The 25,483-nt window shown below is 35.4% G+C and overlaps 3 protein-coding genes across 6 annotated transcripts in view; 1 reads left to right on the top strand and 2 right to left on the bottom strand.

Annotated features, from left to right (window-relative positions):
- Window positions 1-3,670, top strand: part of LOC138315998 (uncharacterized) — a 44,304-nt gene extending 40,634 nt beyond the window's left edge. Inside the window, exons 3-4 of one of the 2 annotated variants that reach the window (XM_069257464.1) lie at window positions 1,893-2,109; window positions 2,426-3,670. In XM_069257464.1, coding sequence (XP_069113565.1) covers window positions 1,893-2,109; window positions 2,426-2,604 — 396 coding nt within the window. In that variant the 3' untranslated portion in view covers window positions 2,605-3,670. The remainder of the gene's footprint in view (window positions 1-1,892; window positions 2,110-2,425) is intronic. The other variant, XM_069257465.1, reaches the window with a different exon arrangement.
- A 2,312-nt stretch (window positions 3,671-5,982) lies between these two features.
- Window positions 5,983-14,295, bottom strand: LOC138315999 (glutathione S-transferase omega-1-like). The gene is made up of 5 exons (XM_069257466.1): window positions 14,139-14,295; window positions 9,322-9,427; window positions 8,385-8,604; window positions 7,773-7,902; window positions 5,983-7,458 (listed from the first exon to the last, which is right to left on the bottom strand). The coding sequence occupies exons 1-5, from the start codon at window positions 14,248-14,250 to the stop codon at window positions 7,214-7,216; spliced, it is 813 nt and encodes a 270-aa protein (XP_069113567.1). The 5' UTR covers window positions 14,251-14,295; the 3' UTR covers window positions 5,983-7,213.
- A 1,074-nt stretch (window positions 14,296-15,369) lies between these two features.
- Window positions 15,370-25,356, bottom strand: LOC138315997 (uncharacterized). 3 transcript variants are annotated; one of them, XM_069257459.1, is made up of 5 exons: window positions 25,254-25,356; window positions 23,895-24,149; window positions 22,859-23,056; window positions 22,291-22,425; window positions 15,370-19,520 (listed from the first exon to the last, which is right to left on the bottom strand). In XM_069257459.1, the coding sequence occupies exons 2-5, from the start codon at window positions 24,144-24,146 to the stop codon at window positions 19,392-19,394; spliced, it is 714 nt and encodes a 237-aa protein (XP_069113560.1). In that variant the 5' UTR covers window positions 24,147-24,149; window positions 25,254-25,356; the 3' UTR covers window positions 15,370-19,391. The 3 variants fall into 3 exon arrangements, with proteins under 3 accessions (XP_069113560.1, XP_069113561.1, XP_069113562.1); XM_069257460.1 differs by having other exon boundaries at window positions 25,237-25,348; XM_069257461.1 differs by lacking the exon at window positions 22,291-22,425.
- Between the last annotated feature and the right edge of the window lie 127 nt (window positions 25,357-25,483).

Genomic DNA, 25,483 nt, shown 5'->3' with positions numbered 1-25,483 from the left:
AATGATCTGAAGATTATATCTATGTATAGGATAAATTTCAATTTCGTAGTCTTTATATTTCATTGGGCGAAACCTACCTTTAATAACTGATCAGACCAGTGATTGGCTAAGTTCCGTTATACAATCGCTGATTGGCTATAATTCGCTTACTGTAACCCAATCGTTGATTGACACGAGAGTGTGTAGCTACGGCGAGCCTCATATAGGAGATTTCAGAAAAGATGGCGATGACGTCACACAAAGGTACATCCGGGCGCTCAAAGGTACAACTCCGTATAATCTGTACACATTAACAAGGTGGGAACACAGCCGCTTCGATGTTTGTTTACATTTTATTGTAATAAATAGTACGGCAATCCGAGAATTGTTGCTTTATCTTAATTTCAAAAGGTGTAAATAAAAATATGTAACGATAATATATAGATATAACCATATGGTAATCATACATTTTACGATGAGTATACTCTATTTTCGACTGACACGAGAAAAAATACGGTCGTCATTATCAGAGATTTAAATCTCTGCCATTATGTATAAACACTGAGAGAATATTGTAAATATCAGCTTGAAATTACAAATTAAATTCCAAGTTCCGCAAATATCGTACTGAAATTTTAATAGGCGATTACTGTTTTCTTACTTGGTAAAACACCTTACGATGTGTGATTATGACCAAATTAAAGTTTGCTTTCGTAGATTACCCCAAGCGCACGGCAGCCATTACGTACAGCGCTGTCGAGATCTCGAATTTCGTCCTTTTTCAGGGTCACAAAATTACGTATTCTGGATAATTTTTTCGTCAGAAATTTTCGAATTTAGTGTATGACATACAAATGAGTCAGTTTATAGTTACTTTTTATCATAGTTTTAAACAAAAAAATTAGTATTTTAGGATTTTTGAGACTTCACTTAGCAGCCATGGAATCAAAACGACTGAAATTAAAAAAATAAACTTCACAGCATTAAAACTGAACGATTTCACCATTTTATTTTTCGAGATATCGCGATCAGCAGCCATACGTTTACGTAAACATGTACATTGCGTAGATCTGCATATAAGTGTAACACAGTGGTTTATATCATTCCTTTAAAACAAGATATACATGGTAAAGAACGAAATATATATCTTTTACAAGTACTTATTGAGATATGTGTTGGTAATTACGTATTTATATTATTAAATTCCTAACTATGGGCTGTGGCCTGAGGTGATCTACCAGCGAAGCCATGCACGAGCGGCCGTGGTCTGGCAAGGTGGTTCACATTTCGTTTTATCAAATAGTGTTGTGAACAGCTTTTTCATGTATAACAGAAACATTATACAATAAAATCAATTATCTATTCATAACTTTTTCACAACATGGATTTCTACTTGTTAAGAAAAAACGGGTACTGTGGCGGCCCGACACCGCTTCGCAAGCTGGCTTCAACACTAAATCTACACAAATATATTTAGCAATAAACAATTGTAAATATAAAAATTTAAATGTCTGTAACCTCTGAAAAAATTAGAAACAATTTTAAAATCGGAATTTGCAAGTATGAATGTGGTTACTTTTGTCAAAGTATCGATTGTGTAGATGGGATGTACGTATCTGTTATTGTTTTTATTAGTCGTCATACTGTGCTTGTACCTTTGAGGACCCGGATGTAAACTTTCTGTGACGTCACGCCATCTTTTCTGAAATCTCCTATTGGTTATAATGTGTGTCAGTAATATCAAATCTCCATTGCTTGGCTAGATTGTCCGTAAGCTATAATAAACATTGGTCGGCAAGTGCTGGTGCATGGTAGGTGATAGTACTTTCTATCACAAAGTATTGTTAATCATGTATTTTTGAAATTTCAGTTTCCTATCAGGAAAACTAAGAACTTTTCTCTTCTCTCCACAGATGATGCGAAATATATTCCTGAAATGTTTCAATACGTACAAACTGAAGACAGAGCCGTGTTTAAGTGAGTCTTTCGTCCTCAACCACATGAAGTACAGTCCGCGCCTGTTCGAGGTCCGGTACACACAGAGGTGTGAGACGGTGGCGTATTTCGATGACTGTGACATGTTTGTGGTGGTGGAAGGGGAGGCGGCACTCTCCTGTAACTTCCATACAGGTAACAAACATGGGATAGTTCTCGTATTTACCGATAATGTACTCAACTGAACAAAAACTGATATCATAATAAACCACGTTATACACCGATAGTTTGCGATAAAAACGTGATAATCGACTAATCGTGCGATAAAAACCATGAGTAAACCACATGGTATATAGATATACAATTTGATATTCATTTCGAGATGAATCTCGTGAAATATTTACATGATGAGCATTACCATTTACCTGTTGCGTCAGCGACATAGCCTCGCTCGGTCTGACACACACAACTGATTATCCAGTGACCTAACACGATGATTGGTTTGTTCCAGGTATGGACATTAATCAGGGGATACGGGGACTGCATTCACTGGACCAGTTTATTACCAGGGTCACGTGGGCCGAATCAGAGAAGAGTATATCATCGGCTCTAGCCTACAAGATGCAACATTCCACTAAATTATTCACATCATTGTCACGTGATGGAATGCAGGAGTTTATGTTCTCATAACATCAGTTGTTGACGTTATATCTGTGATTTTAATTAATATGACATATGGCAGTCATGTCGAATGTACGTATAGAGTGCTCGCCTGTAAGGCGCGGAGTATAGCTTTAAATGGGGCGTCCCCTTGTTACTGTGACATGGTGCGGTCACCACGTGGCTTTAAATGGGGCGTCCCCTTGTTATTGTGACATGGTGCGGTCACCACGTGGCATCCGTCCTTAGCTAAACAACTTATTGATAGGAGTGAAGATCTCATTAAATTGATTGACAAGAACATCCCTCTTGTCTGTTGACGAAACTTGTTACCAATGCTTTCTGTGCACTGACTTCATTCCCGTAGATATAATGACGTAATGAAGAGTAACATTTGCTCTACATTCAACCTAATATATTATAATTGAATCATATTTTAGTAGCGTCCAATCGTATTTAGAACAAGAACAAAGGGCGACATCAACATTGATCCTATTTTGGTGGATTTTTAGGCAGTGTGAGTTGCCTTTAAAACCTTCAGCAATTGTATCCACCACAAAAGCTACGCACAGTATGTATATGTAGTAATTTTCATGTTGTTCTTTCTAAATACTAGTAACTCTTTACACCTTTAAATATGTTGAATAAACTTCAACACAAATAAAACAATCTGACCGAAGGAACAGTTTTGAGTATTGGTATCAGAAGAATCTAGTATGCTTCAAATACCGAGACTTAAGACTTGGCGTCACAGCCGACACATACCAAATGTATGACAACGATAGTTTCCTCTTGTCAGTGCATTGTTGGTGAGAGACGGCGGCTCAACATATAATGACCCTATTGCTTGCGCTGCTGGTGGTCCTCGACTATACTTCAGTTGCTAGGTAGTAAACCTCGTCAGATTGTCCTTTATTACAGCAATCTAAATATGCACAAAGTCAATATAGCAATGTAGCGCTCACAAATGAAGCACTGATTTTTATAAGACGTTACAATAAAACAAGAGGTCCAAGGGACTCGCTTTTTTTAATGGAACATTCATTATATATTAGTGATTCAAAATACCACGGACGTAGTTCTCGCTTATAAATTCTTGAAAATCCCAATATTTATTTCCTGTATTGGATCACGCCCCTGTAATCCAAGGGTGATCAGTGCGCTCCTTAAACAAAAGTTATTTCCCATTCCTAAAAAGATTATCACAATTTAAAATTCAAACAGATTCAGTATTTTATGACAAGAGTAATGTAAAGACTTGCCATATATTTCATCTAAAAGAATTGGGCTACCATTTATACAAAATTTGTTAGTTCCCGAAAGGAATATCCTGAGCATTTTCGGTTCGATTCAAATGAATCCCTATACTTTATGACTAGTATCGATATAACTTAATGTTGACGAACGCGAGACAAGTCGACAATTAAAGCAAAAAAGACCAAGAGTTGTTCGACGACACCCGCCATACAAAAGATCAAAACATCATTGGAAAGCAATTGTTGGCTTATATAGATATATGGTAATATATGGTTTAAAGTTATACGTGTGATTGAGTTAGCATATGTATATAAAATAATATTCCTAGTTTCTGGTAAGATATATATATATAAAATTGAGGAGGAACGTCAGAATGGTAAATGACCGAGCCCAATGGTTTCTTCCGAGATGGACAAATCTTGAGCTGTGTGTTATGTTGTATATTTGTATACAATGTACATATGCATATAGCATATCTATTATATAATGATAATCAGAGAACAACTCGCATTTACTGCACTGCTACCTGTCTTCAGTGTGAGGTAAGGAATTGCACGTTCAAGTCTTTTTGTTCTTTTAAAGGTGTAGCAATATGAAAGGAGAAAAAAAGAAAATTTGTAGAAGTATACATTTTAAGTCCACCATCATCAGATGGTGGGCTATTCAAATCGCTTTTCGTCCGTGGTCCGTCCGTTCGTCCGTTAACATTTCTTGTTATTTTTCAGAAAGTACAGAAGGGATCGTTCTCAAATTTCATATGTAGGTTCCTCTAGAGCCCTAGTTGTGCATATTGCATTTTGGGACCAATCTGTCAACAAAATGGCAGTCAGGCCGCCATCTTGGATTTTGATAGTTAAAGTTTGTTATCGCTATTTCTCAGATAGAACTGAATGGATCATTCTCAAATTTCATTTGCATGTTTCCCAGGGCCCCAGTTGTGCATATTGCATTTTGGGACCAATTAGTCAACAAGATGGCCACCAGGCAGATAGTTGAAATTTGTTACCACTATTTCTCATCAAGTAATGCAAGGATCTGTACCAAATTCCATATGCAGGGTGACCTTTGGCCCTAGTTGTGCATTACGCATTTTGGAACCGATCTGTCAACAAGATGGCCGACAGGATTTTGATAGTTGAAGCTTGAAAAGTAGAGAAAAGATTCACCTGACAATTGTCACACATAGATCGATCTTTGGCTGGCGCGAAGATACCTCTGATCTCTTGTTAAAAATTGATACACAATCTTTAGACCTCCACAAGCGACAGCTTGATAATGTAGTTCAGGAATTTAACACGTTCCCCGATAATTCTATCTCTTCATTGGCGTACTTACATGTTTCTCAATGAGTTCACAGATAGGGTTTGCAATAGAGAGCAGATTAATGCAAGATGTAAGATTCATCGAAACAAAACCACCAGATGATATCAGAGGATAGAAAGCTAAATGGTTCGGTCACCATGGGAAGCTACCAAAGAGAAACAATCATCAAGAACTATTTAGTTTCAAGACGCCATCAGAAACATACTGTGCATGGGTCATGGGAAATGCTAGAATGTAAAGTATACATAAACTGACCAAATATATAGAGCTAATTAGTTAACGTTGTAAGAAAGTAAACAGATTGCCGAAATGGGGGGATCAGGAATGCGGTAAATCCATGACGTTTGTCCTGGCCAAATTTGAATAAATTACTAATGTACATGACGAGAGGAATCCCGTGTTTGGCATTTGACAAACTTTTCGAACATTAAAATGATACTTTGGAAGAAAAGGCAATGTGGACAGAAAATCGCCTCTCACAGAAGCATTATACATGCATATTTAGGACCAGCGGGCGATACCGGGAAGTGGAAGAGGAGAGGAGGATAAAAGTAAATGAATGTCTTTATACCCTATAGTCTATCTGGAAATAACAGAAGAATAAACGAAAGAATCCATCTGAATGACAACTCATCTGAATGACAACCAAGTATTGTCTCAAAGGAAGAACTTACATAGCTGGCGATGCTACAACTAAGGTAGATAAACTCGCTTGATCAATTTGTAAAGTGTATAAAAAGCCCCATTTTCTCGAAAGAAAATGTACCATCTATCTATGTTCAATGCATTTCAATTAAAATAAGCACCAGAAATAATTCAAATCCAGTAAACAATTTCAAATTAATTTTATTACAAAATATTTGGTTATAAGTTAATAGTTAACAAATATAATAGCATATCACACTTCACTTTCATTACTCCCTTAGTGGCATATAATTATTAATAAAATACTGATTTAATCACAATCAAATAAATACCTCTACACTGGCAAAGATTAAGGTCATTTGATCTAGTACATAAAGATTAGGGACATTTACTCATTTCAATTTGTTTGAATGAGCAAAATGAAACTAAAGAAAAGTATTTCCCTGAAGCTCATCTAAAGAAAAGTATTTTCCTGAAGCTCATATGAAGGACTGTGTGTTTCACTGTCATAATTTTGTATTTTAGCAATGACCATATGTTAACCTTTTTCAGCTAGAAGATCTGCACTAAATTATAATCGCGAAATTTTTATTTTCGCAGTGCACAACATTTATTTAGAAACTACTGCAAATTCATTATTTCAAAATAAGTATACTGACAGTATGCCATAACATGACATCATTAAGAATATCTTTACAGAAATGTTGAGTTCAGTGAATATTATAAATCATTCAACATCTAAAACCATCAAAGTTTAAATTTCTCGTTTTTAATTAAAATTACGAAAATTTTGACACATGTATTCGCTTGTTCAATGAGGACTTTATGATCTAGGCTTGGCTGGGATAAATATTCGACAATATTTTTTTACACTGTTGGAATTAGTTCTTTGCCCCGTATTTTTAGTACTTCAAGTAATTCGTGTCCTATAGAAATACAATTTTAAGGATCTAATGCTATCTGGAATACAACCGTTTATATTAATTTCTTTGACCAATGTATTATTCTCTTGTGTCATAAGCTTTTGTCATAACTTCAAATACTTAAAAAAAGTCTTTAATCTAAAATATGATGAGAATCGCTCGCAACCTCTCAGTTCTTTGATAATGGCATAATTAATGTCATATTTCACTAAGATTCAGAGTTTCTATACAAATACAGATGAACCTCGTTAACTGAAACTTGCAAACATGTAGGTTTAATACACTTTTTAGTCTCAACAAAATTTTTTTCATTACAAAAAACATTTTGTAATCCTAACTAGAACATCCGGATTTCTTGAAGCATCAAATTGGTCCTGCTGACTGAAGTTGGATTGTATTTGACAGACACACTATGACCCATGTACAGACCAGACTTTGTACCTGCGTAGTGAAGTTCGTAGTCGTAGTTAGGCCTGCCCATGTCGTATGCATTACAGTGGAGTTCCGTAGTCGTAGTCCGGCGTCCCCTGTCGTAAGGTGGTGAAGAAGTGGATGTGGTCCTCGGGTTTAACGTAGGTGTCCTGGACACATGGTAGTGAGTACATACGGTCCTGCCAAGGGGCCAGGTGTGGGTACTTATCAGCAGTAATAGCCGACTCTGGAGCCACAACTGTCATCACACCTAGCCTCTCAAACCAAGGCCAGATCATAAAGTCTACATTGCATGGCTGAGAACCTGTAGTAAACAGGACATTAAAATGATTTAAATGATAAGTGATCATTCATACATAAATTACTGTGTTATGGATTTCCTACAGTACCTTCAATTATGTTCAAGAACTAAATATCATGATTAAGCATTGTTAATTAATGAAGAGATGGCCAGTGGGAGCTTTGTCTAATCATCAATCTGGATCTGCTCTATACATTTCCATTTTGCTATCAATTATTTAAAATCAAGTGTATTCATCCAGTTATATAATCAGAAATTCAAGCATTTGATAAATTATTTATATAATAAACCCTGCAGATCAGAGCTTTCCCACCTACCTCCAAAGAATACTCCTCGCTTACTAAGCTCCCGATCATAGAACTGCATCTGGTAATGGAACATTCGCACACTCTTTTCGTAGGAGTCCTCTCCCTTAGATTTAGGTATTTCATAGAATAGGGCTGTTACCTAAAGGAACAGAAGTACACTTATGTAATGTTTCTGATGTAAACGTGGTTATGATATGAAACAAAATATTTTGATTATCTTGTTTAACATTATTAAAAGAGTTTCATTTGTTAAAATTGATTTCAATTCAATTTCTTTACTTCATTGTACTTAATTTGCATGTACACTTCTACATGTATTTTTTCACTTTTGTAACTTGAAGTACACTTCATATCAGATCTCTAATTTTCATTGACCACCATTATGTTATCTTAGGGGTGCTCTGCAGTTTTTTGTGTCAAGAGACAGATAAAAACTGTGTCAAGGCAAACCCTGGTGTACGATTTGTCTTTACTGTGAAAGTGTCTGAGTGAAAATATCAAACATATCAAAACATCAATAAAGTACTGGTACATATGTACTTATAATCGTCCTGTATGGGCTTTGGGCAATAACTTTACTACATACAATTTCCTTTGGGGGAGACATAATGAACTACAAACCTTCCCGAATTGTTCTGCTAACATCTTGTCTTTGGCCTTGAGTACTGGGTCGGTGGGTATGAGTCGTGGCTCGGGGTAAACTTCATCCAAATACTCGTTACAAACAGTCGACTCATAAATCACAGTGCCATCCTTCTCCAGGACAGGCACCAAACCATTAATGTAACGATCTCGAAACCAGTCAGGCTTACTCTTTAAATTGATGTTTACCGTTTCATATCTGTGATTAAATATCAAATAATAATTTACGTACACCCATATTGGTATTGGATTTTGTTTCCTTTCATAATCCAAAACTATAAAGGTGTACAAAAGTAATCTACTGGATGTAAAATTATAGATGCCTAGATTCTAATAAAATATTTTTCTTTCTGATCTCTCAGTGTTATATATGCTGTTAATTTAAAGATGCTACACCGTTGACAAATGGTATTTTTTATCTATCAAAAATAGGAGCAGGCAAATTAGTAGTTTTCTTCCGTTACCATAGTTTCTTACTAAAAACCATTAACAACTTTGAAAAGTTTGAACATTTTATTTTACTTTAAGGTAAAATATTAAAAATAATGAATTGCATCCCAAAAGAAATCCATGGCACGACGCTGTATATGCACTATATCCTATACGTAATAAAGTATTGATTGTGCATGTACTAAGAGCAAAATAAATTATTCTATATGTACTTTTGTATTAGTTATATGTAAATATGCTGTATAATTAAACAGATATATATGATTAAATATCAGTTATTGTTTAAATGATTACTTATTAGTTATTCGTATATGCTGTCGGAGGTAGAGAATCTTTAATTTTTTGTTTAGATTTTTATCTGTTTAAATTGTTTCTAGTAATACAATGAAGAACTTAGTAACCATAAACCATGAAAACTTTGAAATAGAACATATTTTTGAGGTAACCAAAAAGACAAGATACTTACGGAATTTTCTTGTATTCCAACACAAGTCTGGTACGCTGGGCATACGGACAGAACTTCATGCTGTACAATCGTAGACGACCTCCTGTCAACGGGGGACAAGTGGTCCCTGAAATTTATCATTTATGTATACTGGCAGGCTGATTGGTGATTGGTTAATTGCTCCTATTATTAATTACAAAATTCCGCAGTTGGATAAATCATTGATACAACTAAACTGTAACTCATTCTGATATGTTTAAACCTGAAATCTATAACAATACAGTAACACAAGATAATAAAGTTGACAGCCTCAGGTGATTACGTAAGATGTAAACATCTTAAGATATAATTTGTGTCATACCAGGGAAATCTTTTAATACCGGTATGTAATTTACCACCAAGTTTACCAACATTTTGAGAATTACAAATATTTACAATGCATAGGTTTTAATTTTACAAGTACAAGAAAGTTCTGAAAATGATTTTTGGCAGTACTGCCAAATATCATTATATATAGAATTACTTTACAGTGCAGTGATATGAGTACCTACGGCCAGACCATGAAGCCATGTTGTGGTTTATAATATACGGTGTTATTATTAAGTATAAAGTAATTTATGCTGGTATGTTTCCATTTAAACATACATGTAGACCTTGGCATACAAAACAATAATTGTACAGTGCATAAATTCTGTGTTTTATCTTATGTTTTTAAGGCACCATACATGTTTGTTTGTCCATTTGAATGATTTTCATAGCTAAATTCATCAAACCTTATGATTTTCAATAGATTGCCGATAAAAAAACAATATATATAAAACAAGAGGCCCAAGGCCCTTAATGGTCATATGACTACCTTGGCAATAATCGTATAGGAAATTAATAAGATATAGTTACATGGCAGCAATCTTCGATTTGGAATCAACAAGAGATGTAACAACACTTTGTCGGGACCATGTCAGGATCAATTCATGCAAGTTTCAGCCAAATCACACCAGTAGAACTTGAGAAGAAGTTCAAAATGTGTTTTCAAGATGGTGGCTAAGACGGCCATCTTGGATTTCGAATTGACCCGAAAAATAACAACACTTTGTGGGGACCATGCAGGATCATTTCATGCAAGTTTTAACCAAATCGATGTGGTAGAACATGAGAAGAAGTTCAAAATGTGTTTTCAAGATGGCTGCTGTGGCGGCCATCTTGGAGTTTGGATCGACCCGAAAAATAACAACACTTCGTCGGGACTATGCAATTATAACCATGTTACAAAGACTGAAGAAAAAATGTCAGCATTTGTTTTATTTACAGACAAACCCAATATCCATTGAGGTATGAAAACAAATCATCATATCAGAACTCTACTCATTAGATCTTACAAGACCACCTGTGTCATAATTTAGGACCAATCCTTCATTGATATCTGTATCTAAAGCATATCATCTGCACCCAAACACAATGACAAACATGTTGACATGTCCTTAAATCAGTCCGTACTAGATACTGACTTTTGTATCCTACTGGAGTCATAATATAGGCTGCAGTTTTGTCCTACTGGGTTCATAATATACAATGTAGGATGCACTTTTATCCTGAGATCATAATGTAGGCTGTGATATCGTACTGGGTTCATAATATAGGCTGCAGTTTTATCCTGAGATCATAATGTAGGCTGTGATATCGTACTGGGTTCATAATATAGGCTGCAGTTTTATCCTGAGATCATAATGTTGACTGTGATATCCTACTGGGTTCATAATATAGGCTTCAGTTTTATCCTGAGATCATAATGTAGGCTGTGATATCCTACTGGGTTCATAATATAGGCTGCAGTTTTATCCTGAGATCATAATGTTGGCTGTGATATCCTACTGGGTTCATAATATAGGCTGCAGTTTTATCCTGAGATCATAATGTTGGCTGTGATATCCTACTGGGTTCATAATATAGGCTGCAGTTTTATCCTGAGATCATAATGTAGGCTGTGATATCCTACTGGGTTCATAATATAGGCTGCACTATCCTTATATATTATCAGTAATGTCAATAAACAAGAAATCTATTTCAGTCAATGAAAAGAAGCCCCTTTTTTCCGCCTTTCCTTCATATGAAAATAGTGAAATTGTTTTATACACATAGGGAAATTTCACATTAGTCTACATACATACTTCTGTTGTCCATTTCAATATGGCCACTGTCTGCCAAATTGTGATTCAATTTGTTTCAAAATAAATAGGTATGTAGAACTAAGAACCAAGCAGAAAAAATACAAATCATTGAAATGGCAGAACTCTAGGGACCTGGATGAACCAACATGAAATTTCAGAGAGAACACTTCAATACTTCTTGAGAAATAGTAATATCACATATATGCTTTAATTGCCAAAATTTAATTTGTTTGCCTGTCAGCCATCTTGTTTCCCAATCAATCTTTCAATGCACATATTGACATAAGTAGAGTATATATGTGAAATTTGAGATAGATCCCTTCATTACTTTCTGAGAAATAGCAGTAAAAAGAATTAACATTGTTTATGACCAGATGAAAGATCAGAAACATAAATACATATGTATATATGTTTTTGGAAAGATAGATGGATGGAATGAAAGATGAAGGACCAACGGCAAAAGGAGATTAGAATAGCCCAGTCCTCTGATGATGGTACATAGAATAACACCAGTAAGGTCACACTTCTATCTGTTAGTAACTTATGTTTTACAGGTCACAATTTAGGACTTTTATCACCAGCTACCTGTGATAACAAGGGTCACAATTTAGATTGTTTATACATTCAGGTAAGGTCACAATCTAGACTGTTTAACTGAACTTATCTTTGTTGGTGACTGAATTTTAAAGCATATAAGTAACAAAGTCAACTGCTGAAGTAAATAGAATCACATATTTAGTTTACATGATTACAATTTAGACTGATGATTTAATGGTAATAAATAAGTTTATAGTAATTATAAGTAAATAAAGTTTACAATATGGACCATGTTAGATATATTTCAGAGCTTTAAAACTTAATGTCACTATTTAAATATTCAAACCAGTTGGCCTACTTACTGACATTGAAGTTGTCCTGACAATGTTTAAATTGTATAGGGTGTCTCATAAATCAGGTTACACTTTCAAAATGTTATTACTTTTGACATACATGAGCAACAAAAAAGATATTTTGATATTTTGGTATATGAAAGACATGTAATCAAACGTTTGATTGCGATTATTTACCATTTCATTTGTTTAATTTGCATTTCAAACCGTTTTACCTAAGATTTCTTGTTTATATTTATTAATATAAACCAAACTTTGATGAGCTCTTTCGAATGGCGTTCTTATTTTTAAAATCGATCAATTATTTAAGAAGTTAAGATTTTGTCACAAAATGGCTGATTCACCTTTCGTGCAAGTAACCCGACAAGCAATGTGAGAAAATAACTCTTTCATATGTAAATTATGTAGGATAGAACTATTCCACCCTCGGGTACAGAATTTTGGGTCAGAAACCTCGGCAAGCCTCGGTTCTGACCCAAAATTCTGTACCCTCGGGTGGAATAGTTCTATCCTACATATGTACATATGAAAGAGTCATATATTATTGTATGCTTAATATGAAATAATAATTTGATTCTGCTGAAAACCATTGACATCATAATGACGTCGTCACTTTTAAGATATTGGCACATCAAGAGGACATTCTACAGGCACTGTAAAATGTTTTATAATTAGTAAAACTGTGTTTTTGGTCATGTAATGCCCAAGTTATCAATAACTCAAATCTTTTCTGTGTGAGTATTACCAGAAGTACAGAAAATAATCACCAACACCAAAAAATATTGTTCAATGCATTAAATGGGCATTAAAAAATATGAACAAATCTTCAATGCTACTGTTGAAAGGTTCTTCAAATATCAAGGGTAACATCATTTATACCACTTTTTTCAAAAATGTGTCTTTTGCGAAAATCATTGCTAAGATTACCTAGATTTGTTTGTAAATGAAAATATGAAATGTATGATTGAAGACTTTTTGGGGATGAAATCCTGGTGCGTTATCTGCTGTATTAAAGAAAATATTGAACTTTGAAAGTGTAACATAATTTATGGGACACCCTGTACAAGTTATATTACGGCATACTTTTAAATGTAGAACTGTTGCTGAACATGATCAATGGAATAACAAAACATCAATAGGTCCAATAGGCCTGAATCGCTCACCTGTTACCTGGTAGTTCAGTCTATGCTAGATAATACAATCTGAAAAGGCCTTTTGGTCAATTTATTACTAACTGAAATCAATCAAGCCAGATCTTTGTCAGTTTAACTCAAGGTCATTCATAGGACAACACTGTATATAACCCTTTATATCCCAGCATGCTATAACGGTACAGGCCCAATATCAGCTAGCTCTCTCTCCCCTGGAGTATGGAGGATGTAACATGTACATTATAGGTACTGTGATGTTACAAAGCGAGCCAGTAGTTGAGAAGAAGTTGTGCGGACAGCACAATCAGTGTAGTTCAAGGGTAGATATCACGACAGTGATAGTAACCCCTGGACTATTCAGGATGTATTAGGCCTACTGTAACTTTAAAATGTCCTTCATTAACTGCGGAAACATTACTTGCAAGTCATTGACTGTATAAAGAATCTACATTGCAATGTTCGGTTATAATATATCTTATATGCACCCATGACATACATGTGTCAGGCCTGATTGTTTATGAGTGTATGCTAAAACTTGAACGTGGGTCATTGGGTGTCAAGACTGTCGACCCGGTCAGGGCTTTCAAATGTAATACCATAAAGCGGAATGTAAGTGAAGTTTTAATGCTTACCTTTCCCTAGGTGTTTTAGTGACATGCCAAGTACTTCTGATGACAGTTGACGGACCCCTAATGTCGATGGTACTCGGAGCAGTCCCACCAGCAGTCTCCTAGATATTGACATCGCGCTCACTGTTTATAGATCATAGTCACCTAAATTATGTTAGAGTTACCCCCCTTATATCGTCAGATAACAAAGATATAAAGGACGTCTGTTGAACTCTGCTTGATCACAGCTAGCTACGTATATATATGGCCGATACTAATCTAGACGAGTTCATAATCTACAATTTGTGTAAACGGGTAACGTCATGTTAAACAGTACTAACTCGTGATCTATTTAAGCATTAAACTATATCATGCTATAGCATCTTGTTATGGTCTATTTTGATGCAAGAGCTTTGCAGACAATCTTCATAATGCGCACTAGATCTAGCTCACTATGAAATGATTGTCTACAAAGCTCTGGCTACAAAGGTCTGTAAAAATATTCATGAAAGTGGATCATATTCGTGGTTTTCATACGTATCAAGTATTATCAACAAAAAAGATCATCACATTTGAAAATAAAACAGAAAATTTTTAGTAGGAAGGAGCAGATAAAAACGGTCATTTTAAAAAAAACTATATACATTGTAGATTTGACATTATCTTCTAAAGCAAAATGCAGCTTTTAGATTGAAGTAATAAGCTATTTCTATATAGTAAACTCAAACAAAACTATAAAGAGGAATGTTATTTTTTCTTTGCAAAATTTTGAATATCCAAAATTGCTGGCAAAACTTAAAATTAGGATCAGTAATCACAAGGATATACGTCCTTGGTAATCACAACCTAGAAATTGATGTTGGTAGGACAAAACAGATACCTTGCCAGCACCAGTTCTGCGAAATTTGCAATATTGTAGAGGATTCTCAAGTGTACAGTAAATCCTACTGAAAGAAAGTGTTTTGAACTATAGTTTCACATGGGTTTTATCACTAATTTGGATTTACAATGTATATGTAAACATTTGTCCATCACTCAATATTAGACCAAAAAATTAGCACAATTTTTTCGTTTGAAACACATGTACAGTGATGGTTTTCAATGTCAAAATTTTGAACAATATACAATAATATATTATATTTTGAGAAAGTGGATGGTAACACCATATTTCTCACTAAAAAAAGCCTTTTTCGACATGTTAAAACTATTACAATAAATGCAAGAGGTCTGTTAGAATAAAAACACATCAATACAATTCACATCTCATTCACTGGCAGTTTATTTGTTTCAGTTTATTTTATTTGAAAGTGGAGTTATTTGTTCACAACAAAACATGCTCAAAATCTCATTTTCCAATTACTAGAGTAAAATCTTACAAAATGTCACCAACCACTAATTCAGTTTTGTCTTTTTTCTCCATTTACTTACTTTCAAAACTATCATTTCAGTACATCTTTTCCATTACTCATAATGTTAAAATAGACAAAATATTGCAATAATGATGATCTTATAATTATTTGAAACCGCAAATTAAATACTGTATTCACTGTAACTAGCGCCACTTCCCTTATATGGAGAAGGAGTTGAAGTTATATAAGCAATCCCCATCTCATGGATTAAACAACGTTTTACAACATTTTATCTGCGTTGTATCCAAAATTACATGAAATTCAAGTTATCGCATGTGTATAAACATTCAAATTTTAATCATTTTTAATAAAGTGTTTCAAAGGAAAGAAGGCATCTAATGCATGTTTACTGTGACAATTAGTGTGTCACAAGTACGGAAATAGTTAAAATAGGCTACCATTTGTTTTTTAGGATTTTTTCGTCCACAACCTACATTTAACTTCCCTAATAAGAGCTCCAATTTGTTATAATTTTATAATCGTCTTGGGCACTAATTACGGCAATACGGTATGTATATTATTATACAAGACAAAAAATAAGAAAAGGACTATGTATGGTTTGGGCCCTTCATATTTCCCCTAAAGGACTATGTATGGTTTGAGTCCTTTATATTTCCCCTAAAGATATATTGGCAGTACATTCATGTTCTCAGTAAATAGTAACTTTGTTAAGGATGCATTCTATAGTTTATAGACAAAAACTTAGCAAAAATGGCCAAAACTGACAACATTTCCACAATTTCATAATTTTTCATAATTTATGCATATTTTGCATGGTTTCCATGGCAACTACAGTTGTGGAATTAGAAAACAGTCCTTACATATGAAGCAAGGGTATACTAAATATGTCAAATACAACAATTTCATCACTAAAAAACCATTTGGAAAATTTGATGGATTTGGAAGCCAACAAGGGCCAAAACCATAAACAGTCCTTTATCACAGAAATATGATCCATTAAAATGATGCAATACCTGATATATAACCTGGAGAAAATAATAATTAAATTCAAAATTGATACATGTATTTTTTCTTATTAAAGATACTCCACTGCTGACGAATTGTTCTTTTACTCTATCAAAAACAGGACCAGACGATTCAGTATTTTTCTTCAGTTATAAAAGTTACTTACTTTACAGCATTACCACCATTGAAAAGTTTGAGCTTTTTTTTTACTTCGGGATAGAAATAAACAAAATAATTAATTGCATCCCGAAAAATTTCCGTGGCACTATTTCCTATATGGAATGAAGTACTGATTGCGCTTAATTAGACATATATATATACATGATTAAACCCCAATTATTGTTCAAATGATGAGTATCAATTATGCTCTGTCGACGGTGGATCATCTTTAACAAAAGCACTCATGAAATTATGGAAAATACAGAATATGAACTGTCAAAAGATGCCATAAATACTTACACATTTTTATTTCTTTTTCAATGAAATCGCTTTCAAAGAAATACATTCTCTGAGATAAATTCTGTCAAATGCATCAACTACAGATCTAGACATGGCAAAGCATCAATAAGAAACTGGACAAAACAAAGACAATTGATCATAAATAAGTGATCATTTCTTTATAAATATATAACAATGCCCTATAATTATAGACAAGAAAAGATTATTTGTTCCTCCAACATCGGTGGGATTATAAAACCGGCTAAAAACATAAAGTCTGTAAATAATTGGCCATGGAAGACATCAAGTCCTCAAAACAATTCTTTGAACATAATAACATTGAAATGGAATTCTATGTATTTCCAAGATTGTTTGAAACACAGAAATCCATATCCTTTTGGCTTCTTTCATAAAAAGATGAATACATTGCACTCAATTAAGTAATTCATACAAATCCTGTTCAAGAAAAAGTAAAATATTTTTAATGTTAACTATAAAATATGAATGACATGACAATTATGAAAGCACATCCGTATAAATAAGATGATCGTATTTGATCCAAAAAGCATGAAAGTCACATGAAATATGATACACATGATGATGAAATCACAACATGTTAAGCTATGCTGTAACATACAGCCATAATATCACAACCATAAATCAAGACATCTGAGTAGGACGTTGGCTTCCATCATAATCTGTTATAAAAACAATGGTTTTTAACTTGAGTTTTGTGTTATGATATATAACAATCAATGTCCATCATGTACCAAAGTTAGCTTTGAACCTTGACCATGTAAGTGTCAAAAATAAAGGATTCAAAATGAAAAACACATGTACCAGTATGTACATCTAAATATAACAACTAATAAGCTAAAAAGTTGTAAATCTATCTAAAAATCATGTTGTATGGAAAGTGCTTTTTTCAAAACCCAAAAAGGTCAAGGTTAATTATGTCAACCTATTGATAGCTAGGTCTAGATCTCTGTCTATTGTATCACATTGGAGAAATTTCCAGCAATCGAAGGAAATTACTCTGAGATGATACAATTGAGGTCTCTGTGCTTCTTGTTCCTTTCCATCTATCAGATTTACCTCCCTTCACTCTGTCAGTACTGACTCTGATAGATCAGGATGTGTTTGTTAAGATGAAGTCATTTAAAGACATCTTTGATTTAAAATAAAGGTCAAGGTCATTCAGTGGAAAAAAAATATATGGTTGGGGGATTTAGCCCTCCACTTCAGCTTGCTTCCATAACGTCACATCTATTGATCTGGGTCTCCTGGTTATTGAGAAGAAGTTATTGAAATACTTAACACTTTTGTCATTTCTGGCCTTAAAATTGTCTGTATCAAAAAATATACATAACCCTTCAAGTTTGTTCCAAGATTCAACTGACACAATATCAAATGCCAGGTCTCTGTGTGAATGTGAAGAAATTCAAGCCAATCTGACCCTAGCGATGTTGTAGATCAAAGGACTACATATACAAACTTTAGGAGGAAACATGACGAGGGGTAAAGGGCAGAAGCACACGAAACTGAAGACTTGGTCTCGGGTGACTTAGTATGTCTACAATCTACAATATGCATATGGCAGGCTAATTATTTATAACAATGAATTATATGATATGTAAATACTCCACTTTTAAAAGGCCCACTACCATTCTTAAACAAAAAAAAAGTTTCTTAAAAACAATGATAATATAAGAAAATTTATATCGATGATCTAAGGTATACAGCACCAAACAAATGCAAGTTTCCTAGCATAATCAATGTTAACATGCAGTGAAGATTAATTTTGCTGTTATGCTGTCTGGCACAGCGATAGTCAACTAATGTGCAGTATTAGGATGACAGTGGGAAACATAAGATGACCTGTGTAGTAAAAATTAACTTATTATAATTAATCATTATTAATTTATTTCAATTAAATTGTTCAGAAGATGATAATAAGTGAAGTATTAATGTTAAGCCAATAAACTATTGTGAATCTAGAATTATCAATCTCATTTTACAATCGAAAGCTTCCAAAAGGTAGTGGGCCTTTAATCCACGTACACATTACGCTGTCACTACTAAGTCTTTATAAGTACTTAAGTTCACACTTGTCTACTGCTGCTGTCACAGTGGACTTTTATCATTTCATCATTATGGATGTTACACAGGTTTTGGAACATATACCGCTAATTGAAAAGGTTTTGCTGATCATCAAATGCTGTATACAGTTTGAGGTAAACGTCACTGATATATATTTCATATCAGGCTTGATACAAAAGTTCTTTATATAATGTCTGTTCATAATTATATGCAGTTCTGGAAACCACAACAATGACCCTGGACAGAAATACACTCATTAGCTCTACTAAGTGTTCTAGGACACCTCTACACATGGACATATTAATGTGTCACACTTTCAGTCAATTTTCACAGATTTGAACTCAAGCCTTGGACAATATGTGGACTATATCTCAAAATCTTCCTCCTCTTCTAGCAGACGTTTCCTCTTAAACAACCGATGCTGTATCTTCCAACGCCTGTAACCAACCAGGGCTGTCAGACCATACACAAACATACAGATGTACCCCACAACCTGAAATAACAAACAGATGAGATCACCGATCTACACTAAGATTATGATAGGTATGAAAACAAGAATTTTATTTATTTATAAACAAGAGGCCCAGAGGGCCTGTATCGCTCACCTGGTTTGTAATGCCAAGTAATGTTCTAAATACAGGTTCATTGTTTCTTTTCTGAAGGAATTCGAATATTTACCTCTAATTCCCCTATTGGGCCCCACCACTCCTGCCCCCGGGGGGTCAGAGCCAAACTTTATACAAGTTCTGTTCCCCTTCCCCCAAGGATGTTTGTGGCCAAATTTGGTTACAATCCATGCAGAACTCTAGGACAAGTAGTGATTTATAGGATTTACCTCTATTTCCCCTATTGGGCCCCGCCCCTCCTGCCCCCGGGGGGTCAGAGCCAAAATTTATACAAGTTCTTTTATTCTTCCCCCAAGGATGTTTGTGGCCAAATTTGGTTACAATCCATGCATAACTCTAGGACAAGTAGCGATTATAGGATTTACCTCTATTTCACCTATTGGGCCCCACTCCTCCTGCCCCCAGGGGGTCAGATCCAAAATTTATACAAGTTCTGTTCCCCTTCCCCCATGGATGTTTGTGGCCAAATTTGGTCACCATCCATGCAGAACTCTAGGACAAGTAGCGATTTATAGGATTTACCTCTATTTCCCCTATTGGGCCCCGCCCCTCCTGCCCCCGGGGGGTCAGAGCCAAAATTTATACAAGTTCTGTTCCCCTTTCCTCAAGGATGTTTGTGGCCAAATTTGGTCACAATGCATGCATAACTCTAGGACAAGTAGCGATTTATATGTTTTACCTCTATTTCCCCTATTGGGCCCCACCCCTCCTGCCCCCAGGGGTCAGAGCCAAAATTTATACAAGTTCTGTTCCCCTTCCCCCAAGGATGTTTGTGGCCAAATTTGGTTACAATCCATGTAGAACTCTATGACTAGTAGCGATTTAAAGGAAATGTTGATGGAGGAACGGACGGACGACGGACGCTGCGCCAGAAAGTACCAGAAAGGGATTTCTTGTGAATACAATCTATCACCTTCGATCCATTGTATAGAGCTAGTCATCCTACTCTAGGACTCTTTGTTATGACCCGGTCATAGAATTGAAACGTAGGGTCCGTACCCATGTCTGTCCTGTTCTTGTGTAAAGTACTGCCATACCCATGCTGTCCTGTTCATGTGTAAAGTACTACCATACCCATGTCTGTCCCGTTCTTGTGTAAAGTACTACCATACCCATGTCTGTCCTGTTCTTGTGTAAGTACTGCCATACCCATTTCTGCCCCGTTCTTGGGTAAAGTATTACCATACCCTTGTCTGTCCCATTCTTGTGTAAAGTACTACTGTACCCATGTCTGTCCCATTCTTGTGTAAAGTACTACCGTACCCATGTCTGTCCCGTTCTTGTGTAAAGTACTACCGTACCCATGTGTGCCCCATTCTTGTGTAAAGTACTGCCATTCCCATGCTGTCCTGTTTATGTGTAAAGTATAACCATACCCATGCTGTCCTGTTCATGTGTAAAGTATAACCGTACCATGTCTGTCCCGTTCTTGTGTAAAGTACTATCGTACCCATGTCAGTCCTGTTATTGTGTAAAGTACTACCGTACCCATGTGTGCCCCATTCTTGTGTAAAGTACTGCCATTCCCATGCTGTCCTGTTTATGTGTAAAGTATAACCATACCCATGTCTGTCCCGTTCTTGTGTAAAGTACTACCATACCCATGTCTGTCCCGTTATTGTGTAAAGTATAACCATACCCATGTCTGTCCCGTTCTTGTGTAAAGTACTATCGTACCCATGTCTGTCCCGTTCTTGTGTAAAGTACTATCATACCCATGTCTGTCCTGTTATTGTGTAAAGTACTACCATACCCATGTCTGTCCCGTTCTTGTGTAAAGTACTATCATACCCATGTCTGTCCCGTTCTTGTGTAAAGTATAACCATACCCATGTCTGTCCCGTTCTTGTGTAAAGTACTACCATACCCATGTCTGTCCCGTTCTTGTGTAAAGTACTATCGTACCCATGTCTGTCCCGTTCTTGTGTAAAGTACTATCATACCCATGTCTGTCCTGTTATTGTGTAAAGTATAACCATACCCATGTCTGTCCCGTTCTTGTGTGAAGTACTACCATACCCATGTCTGTCCTGTTATTGTGTAAAGTATAACCATACCCATGTCTGTCCTGTTATTGTGTAAAGTATAACCATACCCATGTCTGTCCCGTTCTTGTGTAAAGTACTATCATACCCATGTCTGTCCCATTCTTGTGTAAAGTACTATCGTACCCATGTCTGTCCCATTCTTGTGTAAAGTACTACTGTACCCATGTCTGTCCCGTTCTTGTGTAAAGTACTACCATACCCATGTCTGTCCCGTTCTTGTGTAAAGTACTACCATACCCATGTCTGTCCTGTTCTTGTGTAAAGTACTACCATACCCATGTCTGTCCTGTTCTTGTGTAAAGTACTACCATACCCATGTCAGTCCGGTTCTTGTGTAAAGTACTATCGTACCCATGTCTGTCTTGTGTTTGTGTAAAGTATTACCATACCCATAATTATGATATGGTGTCTTATAATTAGTGAAATTACCACAATGATGATATCAAAATCTACCATACACAAAATGGTGAGCTACCCTCATCAGTTGTGACCTATACAAATTCAAATACCCAGGTATTTTATTGCATTTTTTTAACTCATCACAAATATACAAGTGACATACATACAGGGCACTGACATGGTAACCTACCACACACAATATGAGTTTATGGATGGTAGAGCTCGGCACATCACTGCCCATTTTCTGATAGAAGTCGAAGGCGCTCGCCACCAGTGAAGATCCAACCAGATACAGGAAGGAAAATATAGAGTACACAACCATATCCTATAGGGATTACAAAAAAGTACAATCTGAAGTTTTATATCAAAACATTACACTCTATCAAGTAAAACAAATGCCTCAAAGAGCTTGCTTAAACTTCTTACCTGTTGCTTATACCATTGCAACACACCCATATATTAAAGTACCAGTTGACTGGTGAATACATGTACTCATTATAAAGTACAAGATGACAGGTGAATACTCACTATAAAGTACCAGTTGACAGGTGAAAACTCATTATAAAGTACAAGTTGACAGGTGAATACTCACTATAAAGTACCAGTTGACTGGTGAATACATGTACTCATTATAAAGTACAAGTTGACAGGTGAATACTCACTATAAAGTACCAGTTGACAGGTGAATACTCACTATAAAGTACCAGTTGACAGGTGAATACTCACTATAAAGTACAAGTTGACAGGTGAATACTCACTATAAAGTACCAGTTGACAGGTAACATATATATTAGTCCTGTGCAGTGTACGGACCAGAGGAAGGTGCTGGTGGTGATGGTGAGGACAAGGACAAATAACATCACACGGAAGTGCCAGCTGAGAGGAAGTTGGAGGAAGTCTTCACTATTTTGTCCAAAAGAAGATGTCAGACTTACCAAGGATATTACTGACAGAATCTGGGATAAAAAAATCAAATATGGCATAATTCAAACTCTCAACTCAAATTCTTTATAAGCATCTATTTCATATATTTTATATTGCAATAAGTCTCATAATTCAGGTGCAATTATATAATCAAGAATATTCAGAAACAGCTACTGCTATATACAGGTATATATACAAATTTTACCTAAAATGATTGCAGATTCAAGATAATTCATATTATTGGTAATTTGAATACCTCTCAATCAAGGCATCATATACTCATAGGTCAATGATCATACTAACTTAGACCTAATTATAAATTAATAAATTGCTTGTCTGCCATGATGGAAGGTTGGTGTACTAAGTAAAAAAAAAAGTTTTATTCTAAAATTTAAAAATATATTTATTTTATTTTGACATAGAACTTGCAGTGTCTTAAGCTTGTTTACTCACTTGTAAGAAGTGTGTAGTGCTTGCAAGGAAACAATTTAAGTAAAAAAATCCCAACAAACCATAGAGTGACAATAAAATATTCTGAGTCAGTAAACTTATCTAGGTAGGTTTTCTTCTTCTTTGTTTATCATGACTCTGTTAATAGTGACTATTACGTCACGTCGGCGTCAGGTTATTACAAACATTTACATGTATATTTTATTTTTAAGCATCAGTTAAATGATCATGACATGAGCTAGGACAGAATTTGCAATCTAATTGCAGGAAAGGAAATTTTACCTTCAGTTTTAAACACAAAATTTATTTGTAAATGTGGAAAGAATAAGTGAGAAGAACAAATGAATAAAAATGATAAAAAATGCAAATGAAAAGGGATATAAACTACATACGAGTGTTTGGCCCATGAGATGTACTTACAACTTGAAATAAGCGAAGCATTCCTGTACATGATTTAAAGTAGGGCTTATTACAGAACAGGACCACAACCTCTGTTGGCTCTGAACTGTGTTTTTTGGGGGCATGTTGATACTGGCCACGTAAATCTGGTTTAACCCCATTGTGGGGTGATCCAGGTCCAGAATAGTTCATGTTAGCAACACTAGATGATTCTGAGTCACATAGACTGGTCCGTTCTTGTATAGGACTAAGATCTGGATCACTTTCCTCCATTATCTGAAATAGAATCTATCATCATTATATAACCACCATCATCATATGGATGTAGCAGAAAAACATACTGGTAATACACTACAAGAATTTTACAGCTGGAACAGAGTTGTCATAAATGTATAAAGCTTTAGTTCTATGCCTTTCTAGTACAACAGTATATACACTGTGCATACATGTACACTGTACAGTATGTACTCATGACTTTAACTTAATGTCAAGCTAAAACTTAACGTTAACCACAGGGCCATGTATAGTCTCTTTATGAAAAATAGCCAGAAATACATTTATCTATATGTTTTTCTTGCTATTTTTTCATATAGAGACTATACATGGCCCTGTGCGTTACCATGACTATTATATTTCATCAGTTAAAAAAAAGGTTAAATTTAACATATCCCTCCCCTTTCCACTTGTTTCTATGACTGTTGTACTGTACAGTGACTTATTCGGTACTGTATACAGTGTGTACTGTAGTAAGCTTTACAGTTACAATATAGGCCTACTGTACAGCAAGTAAACCTTTCAGTTCAAAAATGTAACACGTTACGTTTGTAAAAGGAGCGGGTCGGTGTGACTTGTACATAGTGTTAAATACGGTCTCTGTCACTCAGCTGACGGAGCATGCTTCTTTGGCTCAGTCGGTAGAGCCGTAGATTTCCACACCGGAGACCCGGGTTCGATTCCTGGTCGGGGCACTCGACAGGAATGTGCATTTTCCCTGTTCTTCTACATTGGCGCCCAACTAAATAACCCATGGAAGGTGGTTAAAGAGTCTCGGGTTGAGATTTAGGAAATCTCAAGAAAAACAGGGGGAGTAGTGTAAAAGGAGCGGGTCAGTGTGACTTGTACATAGTGTTAAATACAGTCTCTGTCACTAAGCTGACGGAGCATGCTTCTTTGGCTCAGTCGGTAGAGCCGTAGATTTCCACGCCGGAGACCCGGGTTCGATTCCTGGTCGGGGCACTCGACAGGAATGTGTATTTTCCCTGTTCTTCTACACGTTGTAGAATCTGCATCTAATTTATTAGACCTATTTAATAACATAAATTATCCAAAGGGCATTGGTCTCTAAAAGCAAGGCAATACTAACGTTTAGCTTGAACTTACGTCGTGATATTTTCCTTTTCAGAAAATCAAATGCTTCTTGGCAAATTCTTCTTCCTGTTCAACATCTTTTCATGTTCAGTTCCAGCAGCCGACTTATGTCGCTTAAGTATTTACAAAATTTTATTATCGGTTTCACGCTTCATTAATTTTGCTTTACCTGGCATCTTTTGTACCTTAATATTTGTCTATTATATATTGATTTTTATATTCCATACACCAAAAAGATATGT

Source organism: Argopecten irradians, chromosome 2 (genome assembly GCF_041381155.1).
Source record: "Argopecten irradians isolate NY chromosome 2, Ai_NY, whole genome shotgun sequence".
NCBI lineage: Eukaryota > Metazoa > Mollusca > Bivalvia > Pectinida > Pectinidae > Argopecten > Argopecten irradians.
This window is presented reverse-complemented; position numbering and strand designations above follow the sequence as displayed.